Source organism: Magnolia sinica, chromosome 7 (assembly GCF_029962835.1).
Source record: "Magnolia sinica isolate HGM2019 chromosome 7, MsV1, whole genome shotgun sequence".
In the NCBI taxonomy this organism is placed as follows: domain Eukaryota; kingdom Viridiplantae; phylum Streptophyta; class Magnoliopsida; order Magnoliales; family Magnoliaceae; genus Magnolia; species Magnolia sinica.
In genome coordinates, this window is record NC_080579.1 from 29,417,083 (window position 1) to 29,438,542 (window position 21,460).

The 21,460-nt window shown below is 40.3% G+C and overlaps 1 protein-coding gene across 4 annotated transcripts in view; it reads right to left on the minus strand.

The window, feature by feature from the left end:
- Positions 1-21,460, minus strand: part of LOC131251259 (rho GTPase-activating protein 7) — a 107,704-nt gene that overhangs the window by 26,225 nt on the left and 60,019 nt on the right. For all 4 annotated transcript variants that reach the window (XM_058251875.1, XM_058251874.1, XM_058251877.1 and 1 more), the window contains exons 12-19: positions 20,614-20,857; positions 18,156-18,377; positions 4,575-4,904; positions 4,060-4,109; positions 2,038-2,098; positions 1,864-1,947; positions 896-1,009; positions 642-811 (exon numbers count right to left, since the gene is read on the minus strand). In XM_058251875.1, the coding sequence (XP_058107858.1) occupies positions 642-811; positions 896-1,009; positions 1,864-1,947; positions 2,038-2,098; positions 4,060-4,109; positions 4,575-4,904; positions 18,156-18,377; positions 20,614-20,857 (1,275 nt within the window). The remainder of the gene's footprint in view (positions 1-641; positions 812-895; positions 1,010-1,863; positions 1,948-2,037; positions 2,099-4,059; positions 4,110-4,574; positions 4,905-18,155; positions 18,378-20,613; positions 20,858-21,460) is intronic.

The following is a 21,460-nucleotide window of genomic DNA, read 5'->3' on the forward strand; positions in this document are numbered from 1 at the left end:
AAAAAAATTCTCAATTTCTCGCAAATCAGTTGCAATTAATCTGTCCAAACATAAAATCAAACATGTATGTAACCTAATCTAGTGATTCTTCTTTTGCTTTTAAATGTATAACTTGTGTTTCCACATGTCTTCTTACATTTATAAATTATATGAATATACTTGCATCAATTCAGTTCGACAGTGCATAGATTAGGGCCCCATACAAAGAAAACCTATTATGTGCACTTGTTTTTTGTAATCTTTTGATTTATAATTGTGTATTGATGTCTTTTAAAAGACAATCACTAAAATTGTATTGAAAAAATAGACCAATTTCCAATGTTTCTCCATGTTTCCAACAACAACGATACATTATGCAATACTAACTATATATCTCATGCTTATCTATATCCCAAGGATGCGATACGTAACACGATATCGATATTTCGAACACTAGGAAGTCCAACTTGCTAGTAAGGCGAAATGAAGCAACTTTCCGATACCAGACCAAGGATAAGGCAAGTTTTGTAACATGCTAAAGCTACATATATCTTCTTTCACGCATCATGATATAAAACACACAACCAACATATCAAAAAGAAGCGCAAAGAACCTATAGATTCCATGAATAGATGAAACACATGGGAGTTCAGATATCTCACTGTTGAGACTGAAGATTTTGGACATGTTGATATCGATCACATGCATCAGAGAGTGACCCATAGTGATGTTGGCGTTGTTGGTTCAGTTGAAGGTGGAGTTCCGCAACCTTCTGTTTCAGCCTTGCGACATCTGCTTCAGCTAGAGCAATCTCCTCAAGCTCCGCCCTTGTCTTCAGCACAGAAATAGGCAATAAGATCATGTATGATGGTCACAATCTATTCTGTTAACAAGTCGCTATAAAGACAGTGCAAACCTTGGAATCCATACTACGTGAGCTAGAAAAATGTCCTGAAGACATGCTCAGACCGACCTCCAATGCAGCTCTAAGATCCCTCTCGGCTTGCAACTGTTCTTGCAGTCTCGAAACCTAAAAAGAGCAGACAAGAAAAAAATGTAAATGTATTTCACAATCAAAGAATATTACTTGTTGACATTCAGGCGTCAACTTTTCGCTAACAAGTACTTTTTGGTAAACAATTTCACATGAAGCTGCACACTATAAAACTTCCCATATGCCATTTGAATAATACTTTTGATGCCATAAAGCTTTGTATCATTATGGAATGATCTTTAATCATGGTAGAATCTGGACATAGTTGCTCAAGCAACTTGAACCCAGTATCATGTTACATCATGATGACAACCTTGATTTGCAAATTTTCTGTACTTTTATCTGTGATTCTGAAAACCTGCTTAGTTTTTCACCTGCCTAATATTTTGCAGAAAACAATGTAAACAACTATCACCAAGTACTACATGATTATCATTAGTTAGATAGAAGTCAAAACATGATTTGATAAAATCAAAAGCAATACAATTCAAACACAATATAAAGATAAGAGAATAGAATTCTGCCATTTGCCTCGACCTAGGGCAAAATCAAAGCCTGTCGATGATATAACGGGACATATTGATTAAAGAAACACAACGAAAAAGAATCATGAACTGAATAATCGCAACATGTTTATCCCTGTTTTCTACCAAAAAGGCAAGCAAGGACAAAAACATAATTTAAATGGAAGGTTGCCATCATGTGTTGTAAAAAAAAAAGTATTCTTCACATTTAGACAATTTTATTCTTAGTACACAATAAAGGTACTTGTTCTAGGAAAAATTTAGGCCTCATCATAACAATGAAGGAAAATATATTAGACAGAAAAAAGATAACAAACAGAAATACGAATGTAAAGGACATTTAGTATTGGGCTAGAAATTCAATACATCTTGCTCAAGTGCCAAGCGGCGCTCATGTAAAGCTTGCTTTCTTCTCTCCAAACTTGCTTGTAAAATGGCATTCCCCTTTGCCTAAAATGAATGATAATCTATTCATGTTAGTAAAACCCTAAAGTACTATAATCTAGGAAAGACATAATCTAAGAGAAAAGTTCGTATCACCTCTTTTGCAATCCGATTGCGCAAGTCATTTTTTGTAATCTCAAGTCTCTGAATGGCAAGCCTGCATACAAGTCACATAATTATTTTGTAGTATATCAAAATCCTCATCTACAACACAAAATATAACAAATACGCCATTTATCGAACGACCTCATCTAGAGCACATATGATAAAACAAATAAGACAATTTGTCCATTGAGTGCATGTTAGTCACAAGTCCATAATAGAAGTCGTTAATGAAAGTGTAAAAAACAGTAAAGAACTTACCAGCATAGATTTCATGCTTTTGGTCAGACGTAGTTGCAGTTCTAAAAATGTGGTATATTTATCACCTATGTTATATAATGTGTGTTGTTCCTAAAAATACATTGGGATCTACCAGATCATACAATCAAAAGATTTTCACACGATGGGCCATCTATGTTGAGACATAGTAAATGAATGCTTCCAAACATTGATACTAAGCCCCATATACAAGAGGTTGAGGACCACCGAATAGTGGTCCAATATCGATATCTTTTACCTTAATTACTGGATATAATAGTTATGAAGAGCACGACCATGTGCATTCACAGTAGTGAGGGAGCTAGTGCACTTCTTCTAGCTGCGACATGTGATATCTTGCAAGATGAAACTCATCTGGTGAGCCACCCTATAAATTTCCTAGGCCAGAAATCCATCCAGTTCAACAATCGGGTGGGCTACATGTATATAGAAGAAATCCGACCAATAGCACACATAAAGTGCACTTGTGTGGCCCACCAAATAAGCTAGTAGGCTAATGTTTGGCCAAGTTAACCATGTAGTGGGTCCCATCCTACCTATTGTGGTACCAAGCATGAAGGGAAAGAGCAGCAGATCCCTATGCAGGAGCAGGAAAGCATCTTCTTCAAACTGTCAGTAAGTGGGAGTGCAAGTGTGACTATCGAATATGATGTGGAGCAGTGGCATGAGTATGAGTCTGAAGTGTGATTCACAGCAGGAGAGGCACATGGCTCGTGCCACTCAGGTCCCACCTAAGATCCTCTCTTTACACCTAGGTCAGCTGTATGGTACATGCACCACAGTGTTGAGTTTTCCACACAGAAATCGCACAGTACAGGCACTGCAAAGCATGTGGTACACACATAACCTAGCATTCCAAGGTTCATTAGTTTTGGCCCTTTTTAGCCAACTGATAGGCACATGTACCAGTATGAACCTACATGATATGTGGTGTGCTCTTTACTTTTGTGAACCCTAAAGCCTCCTCTGGCCAAAGGGAGGCCTATCATATCATTGACATAGAGAACAAATCCATGTGCACTGCTAGTATAGCACATGCTCTTGTTGAATCTATTACATCCCGATGCATCAGGGCCCAATAATTGGAAGCTTCCAGTGTCTTTAAAAGATATTTCTCGTGTCAAGCCATTGCCTTCTCCACACGTACCTTTACATGCAGCACACATGCCAACCTGGCAAGTATGTGGGACATGCAAGCCGTGTGTAAGGCGGCCCCTACCATGAAGATAGCCATACTAAAACATCAGGCTGGTTACTCATCAGATGGGTAACCCCCCTACAAGAAAAGGGCGGTTCAAAAGAATTTGCCAATGCTCCACATTCAACTTCCACGTGCGACCTGCCTGATGAGAAGGCCACCTTACAATGTTCACATGTCCAACACAGCTGCCAGGTTAGCGCTTAGCCCAGACACTGCACCTCATGATGGGAGGTCTGTGGCTTAGCAAACCTCAAATCAAGAATGATATATAAAACTGAAATTTTTTCTCGAGGCTAACTCTATACTTGTTAGTTATTTAAATATATGAAGTAATAAAACATCCACGGAATGAATAAATTAGACACATCTGCAGAAAATTATAATCCACTATATGCTTTTTTCCCGTCATGAATCCACTACATGTAAGAACTAAAAATGTATAAGAGTGAGAAATCTTTATCTAAAAACCTGCAATTTGGATGTTGAAAAATATATTGAGAAGCTACATAACATGGTGGTAGCCCAGGGAAACTTACTCCTCTTCACCCGAAGAATCAATTGATTCCATTGACAGATTCTTTCTAGCCTACAGAAACAAATATAAAATATCAGCAACCCCAAATTTAATTTTCCACAGTAAAGATTGAAACCATCAAATTACTCACATTTGAAAGTTAACACTTGCAAAACCAGCTTTTTTTCACACAAAGCATAGAGAGGCCAGGGAAGAAATAAATTCAAAATAATAGTATGTGCCAATCACAACCAAGCAAACAGCCTAATATTCCATATGAACACAAAGGGAACTAGCATTTGTTTCACACAGCAAAAAGCAAAGGAACAAACAACACAGATTCCAACTCATCACCAAGGAGTATAAAATAAATCAAACAACTCCAGAGAAAGTCAAAGATGAAGGCAAAAATACAAACTGCTTAACAGTTGTTTTGAAGCTCACGAGAGCATTTATTTGCATCCAAACATGTCAAGATTTCTAGTTGGTTACAAATTGAAGCATGAGAGAGAGAGAGAGAGGCAACCAAAAACTCACGCTATTACGTCCCCAAAATGTTGTGCGCTTGACACTGGGATTGGATCCATTTAGTTTATTTGTGGGCTTCTCCAAGCATAATTCAGGTCCATGCACAGGTAGAGAGAGTCCTGTATCCATTGTAGACAGAATGTCCCCCATTGACCGGTGAGACTCACTAGCAGGTAAAACACTAGGAGCATCATTTTCTGGCAACAAGTTCTCGCTACTTTTCTTCAATAGTGACTGCTCATTTAAATGAGCATGGGTATCTCTTATTGACTTCAGATTTGTTGCTGAAGTCTGAGTGTCCCTAGGGGAATCAACATCCGAATCAACACCTCCAAAGACCTGTATATATGTGAAAATCAGGATTGTGAAACTGTAACCCCAGAAAACAACAGATAATGCACAGAGTGAGATATAATGTGCCAAGATTCAAAATAGTATTTTATTTTCCACAGAACTAATGCACTACCATTATCATAAAGATACAAAAGCATCTGAAAACAACTTATCACCTATTATAGAAGAGCATTGAAAAACAAAAGCTAGTGGGGAACTTTTGCAGATTATATTAAGAAAACAAAAAACAAAGAAGAAGAAGAAAAAGAAGGAGAAAAAGATAAAGATAAGCAGAAGAACAAAAAACAACAAACACCTTTTCATGTCATTCTCTGAAGCTTCAATCCACCATTCTCAACTTCTGAAAAGACACTCAAGGAGTTCTGAGGGGGTAACACATACTACAATGCTATTCCCGAAATTAGTTTACTATATCCCATAATCCATCTTCCAAAGATTCCTTGGTAGCAAATCTTAGGGCTTGTTTGTTAACAATGAAAAAATGAAAATAAAAAATCACAGAATGTGGAACTCAGAAAGCACTCCACGTTAAGTGATGTTTGTTAATGCGGAACCTGGAAAGCGCTCCATAATTTTAACAGAAATTTTTTGGCGAGGCAGGTCTGGCTTTACAATGAATACGAAATGCGCTCCATGGATACTTCTTAAAAAAAAAAAAAAAAAAAAAAATTCTTCCAAATTTACCTCTAAGCACATTGCCAAGGAGATTCTCTCTCCAAAATAGATTGTGTAATACACAACCCAACTTTTAACTTGTAGAACTTCTCTGGCCTCAACATGATTTATGTTTTAGATCCACACCATCCATCAACTTTTCCAGATAATTCTAGAGCATGAACCCAAAAAATGAGACACATCAAAAGCTCAAGTGGACCACACCATAGAAAAGCAGCGGGAATTGAATGACTACCATTGAAACCTTCCTAGGGTCCACTGTGAGGTTTGTTTACCATCTAACCTCTTCATAAGGCCACACAGACCTAGATGGAGGGAAAACACAAATATCAGATTTTTCAGAGCCTTCTATCGCCCCAAGAAGTTTTCAACGGTAGCCAGCCAATTCCCACTGTTTCCTTTAGTGTGGCCCACTTGAGTTTTGGATCCGCATCATTTTTGGTTTCTTGTCCTAAAATAAGCATGCAAAACAAATGGACGGGGTGAATTTCACACAAATATCACAGTGAACCCCACCTAGCAACCCTAGTGCAGGAAGTTTTTGCGAAAGGCTGTAACAGGAAATCCGTGTGGATTGCGTATAACCCTACCAATAGTGGAACCAAATTGCATGGTGTGCCACACACCACCGACTTGACGTCACCACATTATGTTGGCCCACCATGACGTGTGTGTTATATCAAAATCGTCCATCCATTTTGTGAGACATTTTAGTGCATGAGATCAAAAAAGAGGCATATCCAAATCTCAAGTGGACCACACCACGAGAAAACAGTGGTGATTGAACACTCACCATTAAAAACTTCCTACAACCCACTGTAATATTTATTTACCATCCAACCTGTTGAGTAGGTCACACAAACTTGAATGAAGGGAAAACACAAATATCAGCTCGATCATAGCCTTCTGTTGGGCCAAGAAGTTTTCAACGGTATGCACCCAATTCCCATAATTTCGTGTAGTGTGGTCCACTTGAGCTTTAGATCTGCCTCATTTTTTGTCTTATGCCCTAAAATAGTATGGAAGAATGGATGAATGGGGTGGATAAAACATGTATGTCACGGTAGGCCCCATAAAGCCCCTAAAAGGAACATCCATCACCAACTATCAACCTGCTTGGTCCTCTTCGGCCCGTTTCATTCTAAAATGCTAGAATTCTTTTAGTCATCATTTCAAGTGCACGCGCTTTCGTGGCAAGGTCGCGGAAGGTTCTTACGTCAGCACTTGTTAAGCCGAATGCGATTCTCATTTCCATTGAATTCAGACATATCTTCACTTGTTCTTTCTCTTCTGGCAATTGTCTGCACGATGCCCCCAGAGTCTTCCATCGATCAATAAACTTTTCTACCGGTTCATTTTCTCTTTGTCGTACAAAAGCCATCTCTGTGATGCTAACATCTCGATCGAATGAGAAGAAATCTGCCATGAAAGCGTCTTGCATCTCTGCTCCCACATGCGTATAGATTCCGGGGCCAAATTGGAGTACCATCGGAACGCTTTCCCTCTTAAAGAAGATCCGAACAGTGGCAGGCAATATTGTGTAACCGTGGAGAAATTACCCATGGTTGTGATAAAATGCATAAGGTGCTCTTCTGGAGATGTCTCTCCGTTGAATATCTGAAAGTCCGGATACTTGAAGTTTGCAGGGAATAGTACGTGTTCTACCTCTCGAGGATATGTGATGGGCACATCACACACACGCACGCTGCCCCCCCTATGCACGTACATAAGGAGGGCCCCATCGTCGATCTGGATTGATGACGACGTCCAGGGAGGGCCTCCTAGTTAGAAGACTGAGTTTTGGTTCGTTAGAGTGGGCCCAGTAGTCAAGTAAAGCCCATCATGGGATCTCATGATCGTGGCCCACTAGTCTAATTAATCTCATATTTTAGGTTTTGCTTAGTAATGCTATTTAGAATATCATGGACGGTTTAGATTTCTTTGATTAGTTTTTATTTTAGTTTACTTTATCACCAAGTAATAGGTTGCGCACATGGCACGAGTTTTGGGGTACAAGGTTTTCTTATAAATAAGCACCTCTTATAGCTTTTTTATTCATTGAAGTTTAATAAAAGAATTCCTGTGTTTTTTTTACTCCTCTGAGTTCCTAAGTTGTGAAAAAATCCAATTGGGTGCGAAGCCCTCCCTTCATCGAAGAGCTAACTACCGTAGTGGGAAGCCACCCTTATCTTCTATTACCCATACTTCTCACCTTCTACAACCATCATCGCTTTGAATCCATCAGTTTTTTTGCAGCAGCTTTTCTCCCTATAGCCAGTTTCCCGAATCGAACCTTGCAGGAAGGCTAAAACTTCGACGGAGCACCACGCACAGACCACGCATCCGATCGACATGCAACTCAGGGGTTTCGAAGCTCTCCCCTAGCCGACCAGAGCCAAGGAGGCGCTTTCTGCATTCGGCGCCCCCTCGCACTTGCGGTCAGGCCCCTGCGCACATGCGACAGGCTTAACCCGCTATCCGCGCGCGGGGACTATCTCCAGGTTCAGATTTCCTGCCTATTTTACCCCTCTCATACCTCTTTCCCCTAACCCTAACCCTAGATTGCATTACTTTCAATTTATTTGCCCCTTTTCTAATCCTAGGGTTTTCTGAACTGAAATTAGTGAATCTCTTGGGTTAGGGACTGATTGTTGTGCATGTGTGGATAATTTTCACTTCCCTTTGAATATCGTTTGGCTAATAATTTTTATTGATCCAACCCTAGCATGTGTAGGCCTGGACCTGCACAGATTCCCCTTGTTTGAATGTTTGAACTTTTGTGTAGGATGTGGAAATTTTACGTGAATGTTTCTGAATTAGTTTGATCTAAAAACTGAGATCTCCCATATCATAGTCAATTTTCATGTCCTGCATCAAATTTGGTTTCAGAGCCTAGGGTTCTTATAGGGGAATGCATTACATGTTTAGGGTTAGTTTGTTTATGTCCATCATGCATCCAGTTTCATTATATATAGCTGTGTAGAAGTCTGTAGTTCTTGATATTACTTGCTGAAATTTCTGTTATCAGGAAGTTAGCAATTCACATTGCTGTAACTTTCTGTTATCCCCTTATTTTGACAACTATATTGCTGGATTTTGGTAGCATTGTGTAGTTTCCCTCATATAGAGTCTCTTAGGATCATTTAGTCCCATTTAGTTGCATATAGTCGATATAGAAAGGTCCTTAGGTGGAGTTAGCAGTTGTATGCCCACATGTACGGGTCGTGGTTTTGGCTTGCACTATACACTAAATGGGACTAAATGAGTGAACAAGTTAACTCAGCAGGTTGAGTCTTTGGGTAGGCGCCTGGAACAACGTATGGACCAACGCCTTGAGCAACTTAATGTACGTGTTACCCAACCAGAGACTTCCCTCGAGGCAAACCCCACCATTGGGGAAGATGCTCAATCTCAAGCAGGTGGTCTGGAGATTAGACCAAGGAATGGAGGTGGCCAAGGACTTGGTGATGGGCGTGCACTTGTGCACCCACACTGCGAGGGACAAAATAACTAATATGCCCAGGTGTGCAACTCCTCAAGGGAGTTAGAGTAGATGCCCCTACGTTTGATGGCCACTTGGACCCTAAAGCCTTTTTAGATTGGTTGGTGGATATGAACAACTATTTTGAGTGATATGACATGTCAGATGCTCGTCAAGTCCAATTCGCCAAGATGAAGCTTGTGGGTCAGGCATAGAGGTTTTGGGCGACAGTTGAGTGAAAGAAAGAAAGAGCGAGGGAGCTCCCAATAGTCCATTAGGGATAAATGAAGGAAACGCTTAAGGAGAAGTACCTCCCTTTCTCTTATCGTCTACGGTTGATTGAGGAATAATAATCTCTTCGACAGGGTTCTATGAGTGTTGCTGAATATATTCAGAAGTTGAAAGAGTACTTGACCCGTTGCGAGGTTGATGAGGACCTCGTACTCAACCTTGCTCGTTTTAAAACAAGCCTCCGTCCTGACATTAGGAGAGAATTGCTTGCCAAAGAGATAGACACTATTGAACAGTTATATCAAATAATGTTAGACGTCGAGCAATACCTTAAGGCATTTGTGGGAAAGCGATTTGACTTTCGCGATCCTAGTGCTAAGGCCAACCCCTCTGGGGCTAAACCTAACACTGGGTACCAAAACAAACCTTCCAACAGTTTTCAGCCCAGGCCCAAGGATGATAAGGGTAAAGAAAGTGCCGGGTCCAGCTCGCGTGGAAGTGGGGCAACTAGGTGTTTTAGGTGTCAGGGGTTTGGTCACTTTGCCCACCAGTGTGGCACGAGAGGGCACCAAAGTATTCCTTATTGATGGGAAGTAGAAGTAGTGCCCCCAGAGAATGACGGTGAGGAGGAAGAATATGAGCCACTCAAAACCTCTAGTGTTGAGGAAGAGGGAGCGCAAGAGTCTACGACCCTCGCAGTTGTGCTTTGCGCCTTTGCTCAAGCCAAGAATACTGACGATTGGCGCCATAACACGATCTTTTATACTTATGCAAAGTGTGGGGAAAAGAGCAGCAAGATGATCGTGGATAGTGGTAGTTATGCCACCATATTTAGTCGTTCAAATGTGTTGTACATTGTAGTTTGAGGGCAAAAAAGTCAAGCTAAATCCACTGCCACCCAAGAACACGACTGGAAAGGAGTTCACCACACAAAGTGGTGTGAGCGGCTCGAAAGAATTGAAGGAGTCAAATTCCAAGTCGAAACCTCTCCATATTCTAAATGCCAAGGACTTTGAGCGAGAAACGGAGGCGGACTTGATAGTATACACCCTTGTGGCAAGGGAGAGTGTACCAGAGGCTATCGTAGAGTTACCCACTGAGGTCGTTTAGGTAGTGCATGAGTTTCACGATGTCTTTCTTGATGATCTACCGAATGAGCTTCCCCCCTATGAGGGATATACAGCATGCCATTGATTTAATCCCTGGGGCGACTCTATCGCACACTGAGTTGAAAAGACAGATTGACGAACTCCTAGAGAAGGGTTTCATTCGAGAGAGCATATGAGCCTGTGCCATGCCCGCCCTTCTTACACCAAGAAGGATAGCACATGGATGATGTGTGTTGATAGTAGGGTCATCAACAAAATCACAGTTAAGTATCGGTTTCCCATACCGCATCTTGATGACATGTTGGATATGATGGCTAATGCTACAATCTTCTCAAAATTTGATCTCAAAAGTAGTTATCACCAAATCCGTGTACGCCCTGGTGATGAGTGGAAGACGGCCTTCAAGACAAAGGACGGGCTATACGAGTGGCTAGTTATGCCTTTTGGGTTAACTAACGCCCCAAGCACCTTCATGCGTGTGATGACCCAAGTGTTGAGACCCTTTATGGGGAAGTTCCTGGTCGTATATTTTGACGATATCTTGATTTATAGCATGACCAAGGAGCAACACCTCAACCATTCGAGGCAAGTTTGTGGGATCCTTAGAGCCGAGAAATTGCATGACAACCTAAAGACATGTGCATTTTTGTCTAGTAGTGTTATCTTCTTAGGCTTTATTGTGTCAGTTGAGGGCACATCGACGGATCCCGAGAAGGTCAAGGTCATAGTCAATTGGCCTAAACCGCGCAGCTTTCACGGCTTAGCCACCTTCTATAGGCAGTTCATTCAAGGTTTCAGTTCCATGATGGTTCCTATCACGGATAGCATAAAAAAGGGAGAGTTACAATGGACAAAGACAGCCTCGAAGGCCTTCAAGGAAATAAAGGTCAAGATGATCGAAGCTCCAGTCACGCGACTTCCGGATTTTTCAAAAGCTTTTAAAGTCGCATGTGACGCGTCAGGAGTCGGCATAGGAGTACTTAGTCAGGAAAGGCACCCTGTCACCTTTTTTAGTGAGAAATTGAATGAGGCGAAGCAAAAATATTCCACCTATGACAAAGTTCTATGTGGTCGTACAATCACTGCGCCATTGGTGTCATTACCTATTGGCGCAAGAATTCATCTTATTCTCAGATCACGAGACCTTGAGATACCTGAACTCTCAAAAGAAATTAAACCCTAGGCATGCCAAGTGGGTTCAATTCCTTCAAGAGTACACTTTTGTGCTTAAGAACAAGGCCAGTGTAGAGAATAAGACTGCCGACGTGTTGAGTCATCGAGTCGCATTACTCAATTCCATGAGTATCGAAGTCACGAGTCTTGAGCGCATCAAAGAAGAGTATTCTGAGTGCCCAGATTTTGGAGTTGTATATGCATCATTGTTAGAGAGTCCGTCAGGAGCTAGCAGTGAGTACTCCCTCTGTGATTTTAGACGGGTATTTGTTTAGGACTGACTGCTTGTGCATACCACGCACCTCCCTCCGTGATTTTCTTGTCTGGGAGTTACAATCAGGAGGGGTTGCGGGTCATTTCGATCGAGACAAGACCATTGCCCTAGTGGAGGATAGGTTTCATTGGCCAAGCCTCAAGCGAGACTTGGCCAGAATTACAGGGTAATGTCATACTTGTCAACTGGCAAAGCAAAAGATATAAAATACAAGATTATATACACCTTTGTCAGTTCCATTCATCCCTTGGTAGGACATCAATATGGACTTCGTGCTTGGACTCCCCAAGACTATTCGGAAACACGATTCCATATTTGTTGTCGTGGACTGTTTTTCTAAGATAGCCCACTTCATTCCTTGTTCTAAGACCTCCGACGAATCTTATGTTGCCAAGCTGTTCTTTAGTGAGGTCATCAAACTATATGGGTTACCAAAAACCATAGTGTTTGACTATGACGTGCGATTCATGAGTTACTTTTGGAAGACACTATGGCACATGATGAATACTAGGCTCTAATTTTCTTCTGCCTACCACCCTCAGACTGATGGTCCGACTGAGGTGGTCAATAGGAGCCTTGGGAGTTTGCTCAGATGTTTGGTGGGGGAGCACACCAGGACATGGGTCGCCGTACTACCCATAGCCGAATTTGTATTCAATAGTTCTGTCAATAGGTCCACAGGTCTAAGTCCTTTTGAAGTCGTTACTGGTTATAAGCCTAAGAAGCCTATTGATCTTGTCCCTATGTCATTGTCCCATACGCCATCAGAGTCTGCAGTCTTTTGCGCATCACATGCATTCAATTCATCAAGAAATCAGGCGAAAGATTACTAGTAGTAATGAGCATTACAGATTTTCTACAGACCAGCATAAACGCTTCAAGGAATTCAATGTAGGGGACTTCGTGATGGTCCACATTAGGCCCGAGCGGTGTCCTCAAGGGGCCGTTCATAAATTACACGTGCATAACACTGGACCCTTCAAAATTATAAAGTGAAACTGTCCCAATGTGTATGTGGTAGATCTTCCACCTTCCATGAGAATTAGTTCCACATTTAATGTGGAGGATCTAGTTGCTTTTCAGGGGGCCACTGATACTTTGTCCGGCCCTTCGCCCACCCATCTCGATTCCCCAGATTTGTCCCTTGATACATGACCTCTTCTCGACTTTCTTCCCAACCTCTACCTCCCATACCTAACCTTCACACACTCAGAGAGGAAATAGAGGATATTCTAGACCATCGGATAGTGTCAACGTTGGACGGCGGGTTTCAGAAGTGTTTGGTCAAATGGAAGTCACGCCCAGCTTCAGAGACTTGATCCTGACATCTTGGAGCAGTTTAGGAGTTTTGTTTCACTAATGGCGAAATCCTCATAGCCGGGGAGAGTTGATGGGGACATCACGCACACACGCACACGCACGTCGCCCCCCTACGCATGTACATAAGGAGGGCCCCACCGTCAATCTGGATTGATGATGACGTCCAGGGAGGGCCTCCTAGTTAGAAGACTGAGTTTTGGTTCATTAGAGTGGGCCCGGTAGTCAAGTAAAGCCCATCATGGGGTCTCATGATCGTGGCCCACTAGTCTGATTAATATCATATTTTAGGTTTTACTTATTAATGTTATTTAGAATATCATGGACGGTTTAGATTTCTTTGATTAGTTTTTATTTTGGTTTACTTCATCGCCAAGTAATAGTTTGTGCACATGGCGCGAGTTTTGAGGTATAGGGTTTTCTTATAAATAGGCACCTCTTGTAGCCTTTTTATTCATTGACTTGTTTTCGCCATACACACGGCAGCTTCCCCGCTTCCTGATTGCATCATCATTCGGGTAGGACAGGGGTATGCTATCATGGGAGAACTTGACGGAGGAGAACTCCTATTGGATCCTTTGACACTTTCGTAGGATCTTGATGATCTTATTACAACTTGTGGAGACATCGTGTGCGATGGCGTGGTGAACTTCGAAGAAAATGATTCGTCTTCTACAAGTGACTTACCTTTCTCCTTCCTGGTCCATCAAGTAGTTGCAATAGGGAGGGCTGGAAAGTCTTGCGAAGTAAAGGAGCTGAGAGATTTTCCTAGGTATAATGGAGGAGGAGCAAGTGCGGAATTCCGCTTCGCAGCATTACACATCATCGGTCCCTTGATCATCTATAGCGGAGCCAATTTCATGACTGAACGGGATCAGCCTTTTAATTTCCTTAAAGGTACCACAATCCACTCTTCGTTATTATCTTGAGTTATTGGCAATGCGGAAATCGCTCTTGTCATGGCTTGCGGTACGTTGTTTTCAATCGGCACTCATTGGTTCTTTTGATTCAGAGATTTATCGTGAGCGTACTCAACGACAAACCCAGTTAGTGTGAAGTAGAAAATTGTTTTATTGAAAGAAGCGGCCATTGCGATCGAGTAAAATTATGATTCATGTGAAAGACAATAAAATATTAATAATAAGGATTTGAATAAATTTGCGCGTTATTTTGGACATGAATGGGAGGATGTTCCCGTTGAAAGTCACCATTTTGGCGTCTGTACAACGCCAAACAGTGATAAAAGTTCTCTAACGAATTTCTAAGTTAGTATTGAATAATAGATTCCGAATCCCCGATGGAGTCACCATTTTGTTTCGTCAAGAAATGAAAGTATTTTGATGAGGGAGATCTTATTCAATAATAACAAAGAAAGAATAGGAGAACAATCACCACAAAATATTTTATTGATTCTGGAATTTGTTTACATCCTCATGTTTCCCTTGATTCCAAAATAAGGCCGACAATTATGAAATACAATAATCAAATCTATTCAAATATCAATTTAGGTAGCGTTTCGAATCGTGATATGATGTTCCGACTATAGAGGTTGTTGTACGGAAACAATCTCTTAACAGATCTTTTCGATCCTTGAAAAATTCCTTTCCTTTCAGATCAATTGAGCTGTTGGAAGAATCACGAGGATGAAGTTCATGAATATGAGATCATTATGCACGCAACAGACCTGTTGTGCGCCGCATGATGGATATCAGGTCAACCATCGCACGACCACCCTGTTTCGCGCCGCGCAACAGGTATCCCTTAATACCTTGCTGAGTTCTAGAGAGATCTTTAGACTTCTACTGGCTTCCGGAGTTTTCGAATGTTGCAAATGAAGAGAGGTATTTATAGGCAACCACACGTGTGAACTCCGATTTCCGCACAACAACTCCATGTTGCATGAGAGATGAATCCTATTGCGCCCCGTGCAATGAACAATCATCTAATCCCATTGCGCAGGCAATATACCTCCATTCCATTGTGCGTTGAGCAATGCTCTTTATCTTTTTTCTGTCGCACACCGCACAACCAAAGTACATCGGTTCTCAGTTTTATGCTCCAACGCTAAGTTCAGCAATTCATCATGGTAGATCTCATGTCCTGCATCATTGGGTGTATTCATAAAGATCATCATAGTCCATATGATTCAATAAGGGATCCACTTGGTCTAGCCTAGACATGACTAGTGGATTGATCTTATGGTTTGGACCGTCTATCAGGTGTTTTAAAGGTTGGTTGCCAACTCTTTTGTTTTCAATTGGTTAATTGTGTGTTTTCAACCGTTAAGTTTCAGTTTTAACCGTTAATTACTTTTAAACCATGGTCAATAGACATCTAATAGCTAAGATTTGTCAATCCAGTCCTTGGACAGACATAAAAATTAGCCAAGGATGGTGACAACGGATAATAGAGAGATTTGGATGAAGATGAATAAACTTCCTTCACAGTACAGTACACACGAAGTGTGTAGGGTGGTAGAGCACCATAAGTGGAACACCTAAAAGCCCGACCTCCTCCTTATAAAAGAGGAAGAGAGACCTAGAGATGAGAACCTAGATGACCAAGCCCTCCTTGAGTGTCACCACTAGAGCTAGAGAGTGTGAGAGAGAAAACATGGGTTATGCCCACACTCTCACACATGGACATGCCCCAAGCGTGTGGAGTCCACTTCATAGATGGCTCAGGTCAGCCCTTGGCCCCTACTAGAGGTTTGACGGTGGTTCTCCTCCTCTCCCACATCCAAGATGTACAAGGTAGAGACTTCCTACATTGGAAGATTGGCAACGGCAAAATAGAATAGTTTTCTACATGCATAGGTATGAGATGTTTTTTTTTTTGTGTTTCGGCATTTCTAGAAGCATGGCATAATCAATACGGGGATCCATAGGGCTAATCTAAAACCTGAAATTTCCCAACCTTGTTTTATTCTATTGCGTTTCGAAAAATGCACTTCTATAACCATATCATGATTTAAGCATTCTCCTGAATACATTAATCCTATCACTATCTTTCCCATTTGGCTTCTCCATGGTTAAGAGTTTTAACTTTCCCTTAGCCACCAAGGAATTTGCAGGAGAAAATTTGTTCCATTTGAATTAGTAAAACTCATTTAGACCTCAACAAAATCATATTCGAGGACCAGTAAAACTCATTTAGACCTCAACAAAATCATATTCGAGGACCAGTAAAACTCATTTAGGCCTCTACAAAATCAAATTCAAGTACCCAAGTTTACACTCACATTTTTCCATTGGAAGTAAAACATAAGATCAAAGGAAACCAGTGCACAACTGCACATAGCTTACAAAGAAAGGGATTGATGTGTTTGCAAATAAGAATGCTTCACCCAGACACACAAACATGATGTACACACTGTGCTAGATGCACCGAATAGCCTAACAAGCTTCAACCAAACACTAGAAAGAGGATGATCACATACAAATCACACAAGGCATCACATGCAGGCTATCATGGAGGTCGACAAACAAAAAATAAAAAATAAAATTAAAAATAAAAATAAAAAAATGAAACCCTAAGTTTCTTCGGAAACCCTCAACACATGGGAATGATGAATGACAAGAACAAAAGAAAAAAAGGATTTCAAGAGGAAAGAAGACAGTAGAAAGCCCTGGCTAGATTGATTAGAGCTCTGGTTTTGGTACCATGTAGTTTGATATAGACAATAAGAAAAGAAAGAATGGGTAGAGGAGAAGAAAAGAGAATATACGAAAAGAAGAGTTGGGGAAGAAAAGAAGAGTTAGGATTAGACATCCCTAGCCCACTTCGTTATATATTCAAGTGATAAAACAAATAACAACGAAAGCACCCCTCACCTATTACAATAAGATAATTAAACACTAAGGGCGCATTTGGATACATGGAATCCATGCAGAAATGGAAATTGGTTTCTACTGACAAGAAAGTTGGGTTTTTTGGATATTTAGATTCCACACGGCAACCATTACTCTCACCTATGGCCAAAATTATCTGCAACAAGAAACAAGGTAATTGTTGTCTAATAAATTCGAGGACTCCACTTCCTATCCAAATAGGCACCCAATTACTCGGATCCTATTTTCTACTATGACCATGGAAATTATAAATTGGGCAATCATTACATTATCCATGAAATTCAAACGGAACCCATGTATCCAAACACACCCTAAGTGCACTAGATGTGACCAAAGAACTTTATGAACAAAAATAACGATCGTAGGTCATACAACTGTACGGCACCTTATCCCATTCATCTAGGAGGGCCGAAAAATCTTACAGCCCCATATTCATTATTTCGTTAGCAACAACGAAATCAAAAGTTATTAAGTGAAAGCATCAATTTTCCACAAAGCAATACAGTCTATAATCATACTGCACGGGGGAACTTTCTCATGACAACTGGTTGATAGAAAGAAAATATAACAACGTTCAGTGTTTTGAAGTGAGATGAACAATTTTCCATAGAAGTAAAGCATAAACTATGGAGTATCACGCTACCAAAATGAGATTAGTTAGTGGTACGTATAGCATCTATCAATTCTTAAGAGTGCTACCAGGACCTAAAGCAAAATAATGATGTACAGCATCTACCAATTCTTAGAGTGGTACCAGGACCTAAAGCATAATAATGACGTACAGCATCTACCAATTCCTAGAGTGGTACCAGGACCTAAACCGTAATAATGACGTAGACCTAAAGCATAATAATGACATACAGCATCTATCAATTCTTAGAGTGGTACCACGACCTAAACAATAATCACGACGATACCAGCAAATATATCGAGAAATGCCACTATAGATCAACTAATTGGTTATCAGAAAAATCTCTTTCAAAAGATGCATCCTAACATACACTCTAACGAGCAGGAGCCAGTGTAGTGCGAGTGATCCAGGTTTCAATCCCTGGTAGTGTTACCTTTACCCCAAAAAAAAATAAAAAACAAAAAGCAAACAAACAAACATAAAAAAACCCTAACCTTATAGTCATAAAGATCACTGCCAGCAGAGCCACTGCTTTCACTCAATTTCCCACTGAGTACACGTTCAGGGTCATCGTCCAACTCCGGATCTACATCATTTTCAGCATCATGGTATCCATTGTCTTTCATATCCAAATTTTCATCATCAGATGATTCCTCACTCCCACTGTTTTCCATCTGAGAATCAGGTGAAAGAGAGCATTTGTGCAGATTCTCATCCTGAAAAACAGAAGACCAAAACAAAGGCATTAAACATAAAACATAAACTAAATAAAAAAATAAAAATCAGAAACATAAAGGCTAAACGCCACCATTAGAAAAGAGCTATATAAGGGAAATTCACAAAATCCACTATAACATATGCAAAATTAAACATGTATATGTCATAGAGTTAAAGTATAGGATACGTATCTACAGCTGTACATGAACAGCTATACATAATATAGATAGGTATAAGGATGAATTTGGATGGATACATGTAAGTTGATTAAGATATCGATCTACAAATTCCCATCTCTTCTATATATTCCTGTCATTTTCAATGAAATAAATATAACTAAAGAAAAAGAAGCCCAATCATGATTTTGAAATCATTACAATTAATAACAAAGTTAAGAAGAAATAAAAAATGAAACAAATTAATGTCAGATATAGAGTTCAAAATTTTTTAAAAAAATAAATAAATAAATAAATAAAACTTTGGAATTGATACGACCCATGAATTGAAAAGGTCAAAGAAGAATACAAAGGTAGCTAATGATATTGGTTAGATATCCCCTTCCTGTTGTTGTCTAACATGCAGAGCACCCTAGAGATTATATCATTGGTAGAGAGTATCTTCTGATATTGTAATGGTTCGCCTAATTGTAATAGCTATCAACGGAGTATAACTTGCTCTCACCCTCACTGTCCCTATCACCATCACCATTGCGGTCACCACCATTGTTGTTATTGTCGTTGCCGTCCTCATTGTCACTCTTGCTGTCGTCAGTGTTGTTGCCATTGTCGCTACTGTTGTTATTGTTGAGGTTGCTGCCGTTGTTGCTCTTGTCATTATTGTTGTTGTTGAGGCTGTTGCCGTTGTTGCTCTTGTCATCGCTGTCATCATTATTGTTGTTTCTGTTGGCTATCTACATCAGGCTCAAACCCAAGACCTCTATGTGAAGACTGCTTAACATTGGCCAAAAGGCTTTAGCTGCCTACTTTCAAATGGATACATGGAGGTAAGGCTGTCAATGAGTTGGACCTGGGGTTGGCTTCAGCCGGGATTTAAACTGTTCGGTCCAGGCCTGCCAGGCTGAGCCTATTCAAAATTTTGAATTAGCCTGGCCCAGGTCTGGCCCATTTACAGCCCTATATTGAGGGGCTTGGGTACCATACTGGTTCAGTTAGAGACATGTCGGAATCTCTCAAAGATTGTCAAGTACCTATGATAGGATAGTTTCTAATTAAAAAATGCGAAGTTTTATACATGTTATTCAATTTACAGTTACTGCCCACTAATATTATTATTGATGGCAAAAAGTTATAAAAAATGAAATACATATCGATTTCAACTCAAGCTGATGTTACACTGACACATAAATCCCACGGATTAAAGAACATGCCAGACCATCAGAAGTGGCATGCCCTACGGAAAAAAATTGGAATGAATCTAGCACCAGCGCATTCTTAAAAGCAATATACTTCCAGCACAGTGAATTATGAAACTAAAACATATACAAATTAACAGAGAGGAAAGATTGTCAGAAAATCCAATACAAGCTAAACAATCATGACAAATATTGATCAAAAAAGGCTCAGAGGTCTAGACCTCATCCAGGTTCTACAACAGTTATTTTGACCTCATCAGCCTTTTACCAGAAGAAACATCATCCTAGAAAGCTTTAGAGTTTATATGGCACAAAGTCACAGAGGAAAATGTATGTATAAGGGATAAATGAAAAGAGCTCTACAAAGAGGTAACAGGGGAAATTTTCTGCAAATCCAAGTAACAAATTAACATCCAGTACAACTATTTATTGAACAAACTTAACAGGGTTGATGCCTCATTCAAGTTCTCCCACAGGATTTTTTTTTTTTTTTGGCTGTGTGTGTGTGTGTGTGAGAGAGAGAAAGAGAGAGAGAGAAAGAGAGAGAGAGAGAGAGAGAGAGAGAGAGAACTAAAGTCCAATGGTTCAACCAAAAGCAATACCACATACAGGCAAACATTGAGTTGAACCACCACAACAAGAACCCAACCAGATGCATCACGCCCACGAATTAATACCAGGGACTGCAATATAGCACTAAGTTCAAATAGGAGCTAATGGAAGCAAGAAAATCTATAGCTAACATTCTTTGGAGTTCAAAAAGAAATTATTAACCATCAGTTGAGCCAAACATAAATGGATGCATCATATCCTACAATAATAACAATAAATAAATAAACTACGAGGGATAGATAGAGGCATACATCAAATATATTCTCATACTCCTCCACGAGAGTTGTTATGATAGCTTGTGCATTATTAGCGGCATTCGCTGCAGCCAGAAGCTGAGCAGAATTATCACCATTCATATCAAAGTCATCCTCTAGTTCACATTCACCAGCCAAAAGTGGGCGTAATAACAAGGGGGCCATGCAGGCAGCAACAGCAGATGCAGTCATTCGGTTCTCAGAAGTATGTGAAGCAATAGTATGCATCATTTTTAAAATCCTGAAATCACGCAGCACCAGTAGTAAACAAATGTAGAGTGAAACAATTAATGAAGATTTGTGGATAATAAAGAGAACACATCAAACGATACACAAATATACACAAAGAAACACACTCGTGGTCTCATGCAAACATGGACATATCAACAAAAAGAGAGATTCATGACCTAATTAAGTAATTATGCCAATCCGACACTGACCCAAAAGAAATTGACCCATGACCATTCAACATAAAGCCCATTAATTATGACTTATGAGGATTCATGGTGGTCTGAAACATTTTGATCTCCTGATTCTTTTTTTCTGAAAGGTAACAACTTTTATTGAGATGCTGCCGCAAAAGGGTGGAAAATAATACAAGATAATTTTATTTTTTTAAGTAAAACAATTACAAGCCCAAAAGGGCAAGGACAACAAAAGTGTCCAGATCCTTAAACTCGGCTGCCCATTCAACCACCCAAGAAGCAATTTTCCGAAGGGTTAACGAGCTGTGGGCCCCCCATATCATCAAATCTTCACTCGACTCCTCAGGCTTAACGAGCTTTAAACAATCCTGAAGGCTTATAAACTCCATAGCTTCCTGGTCACTAAGACCCTTCAACAA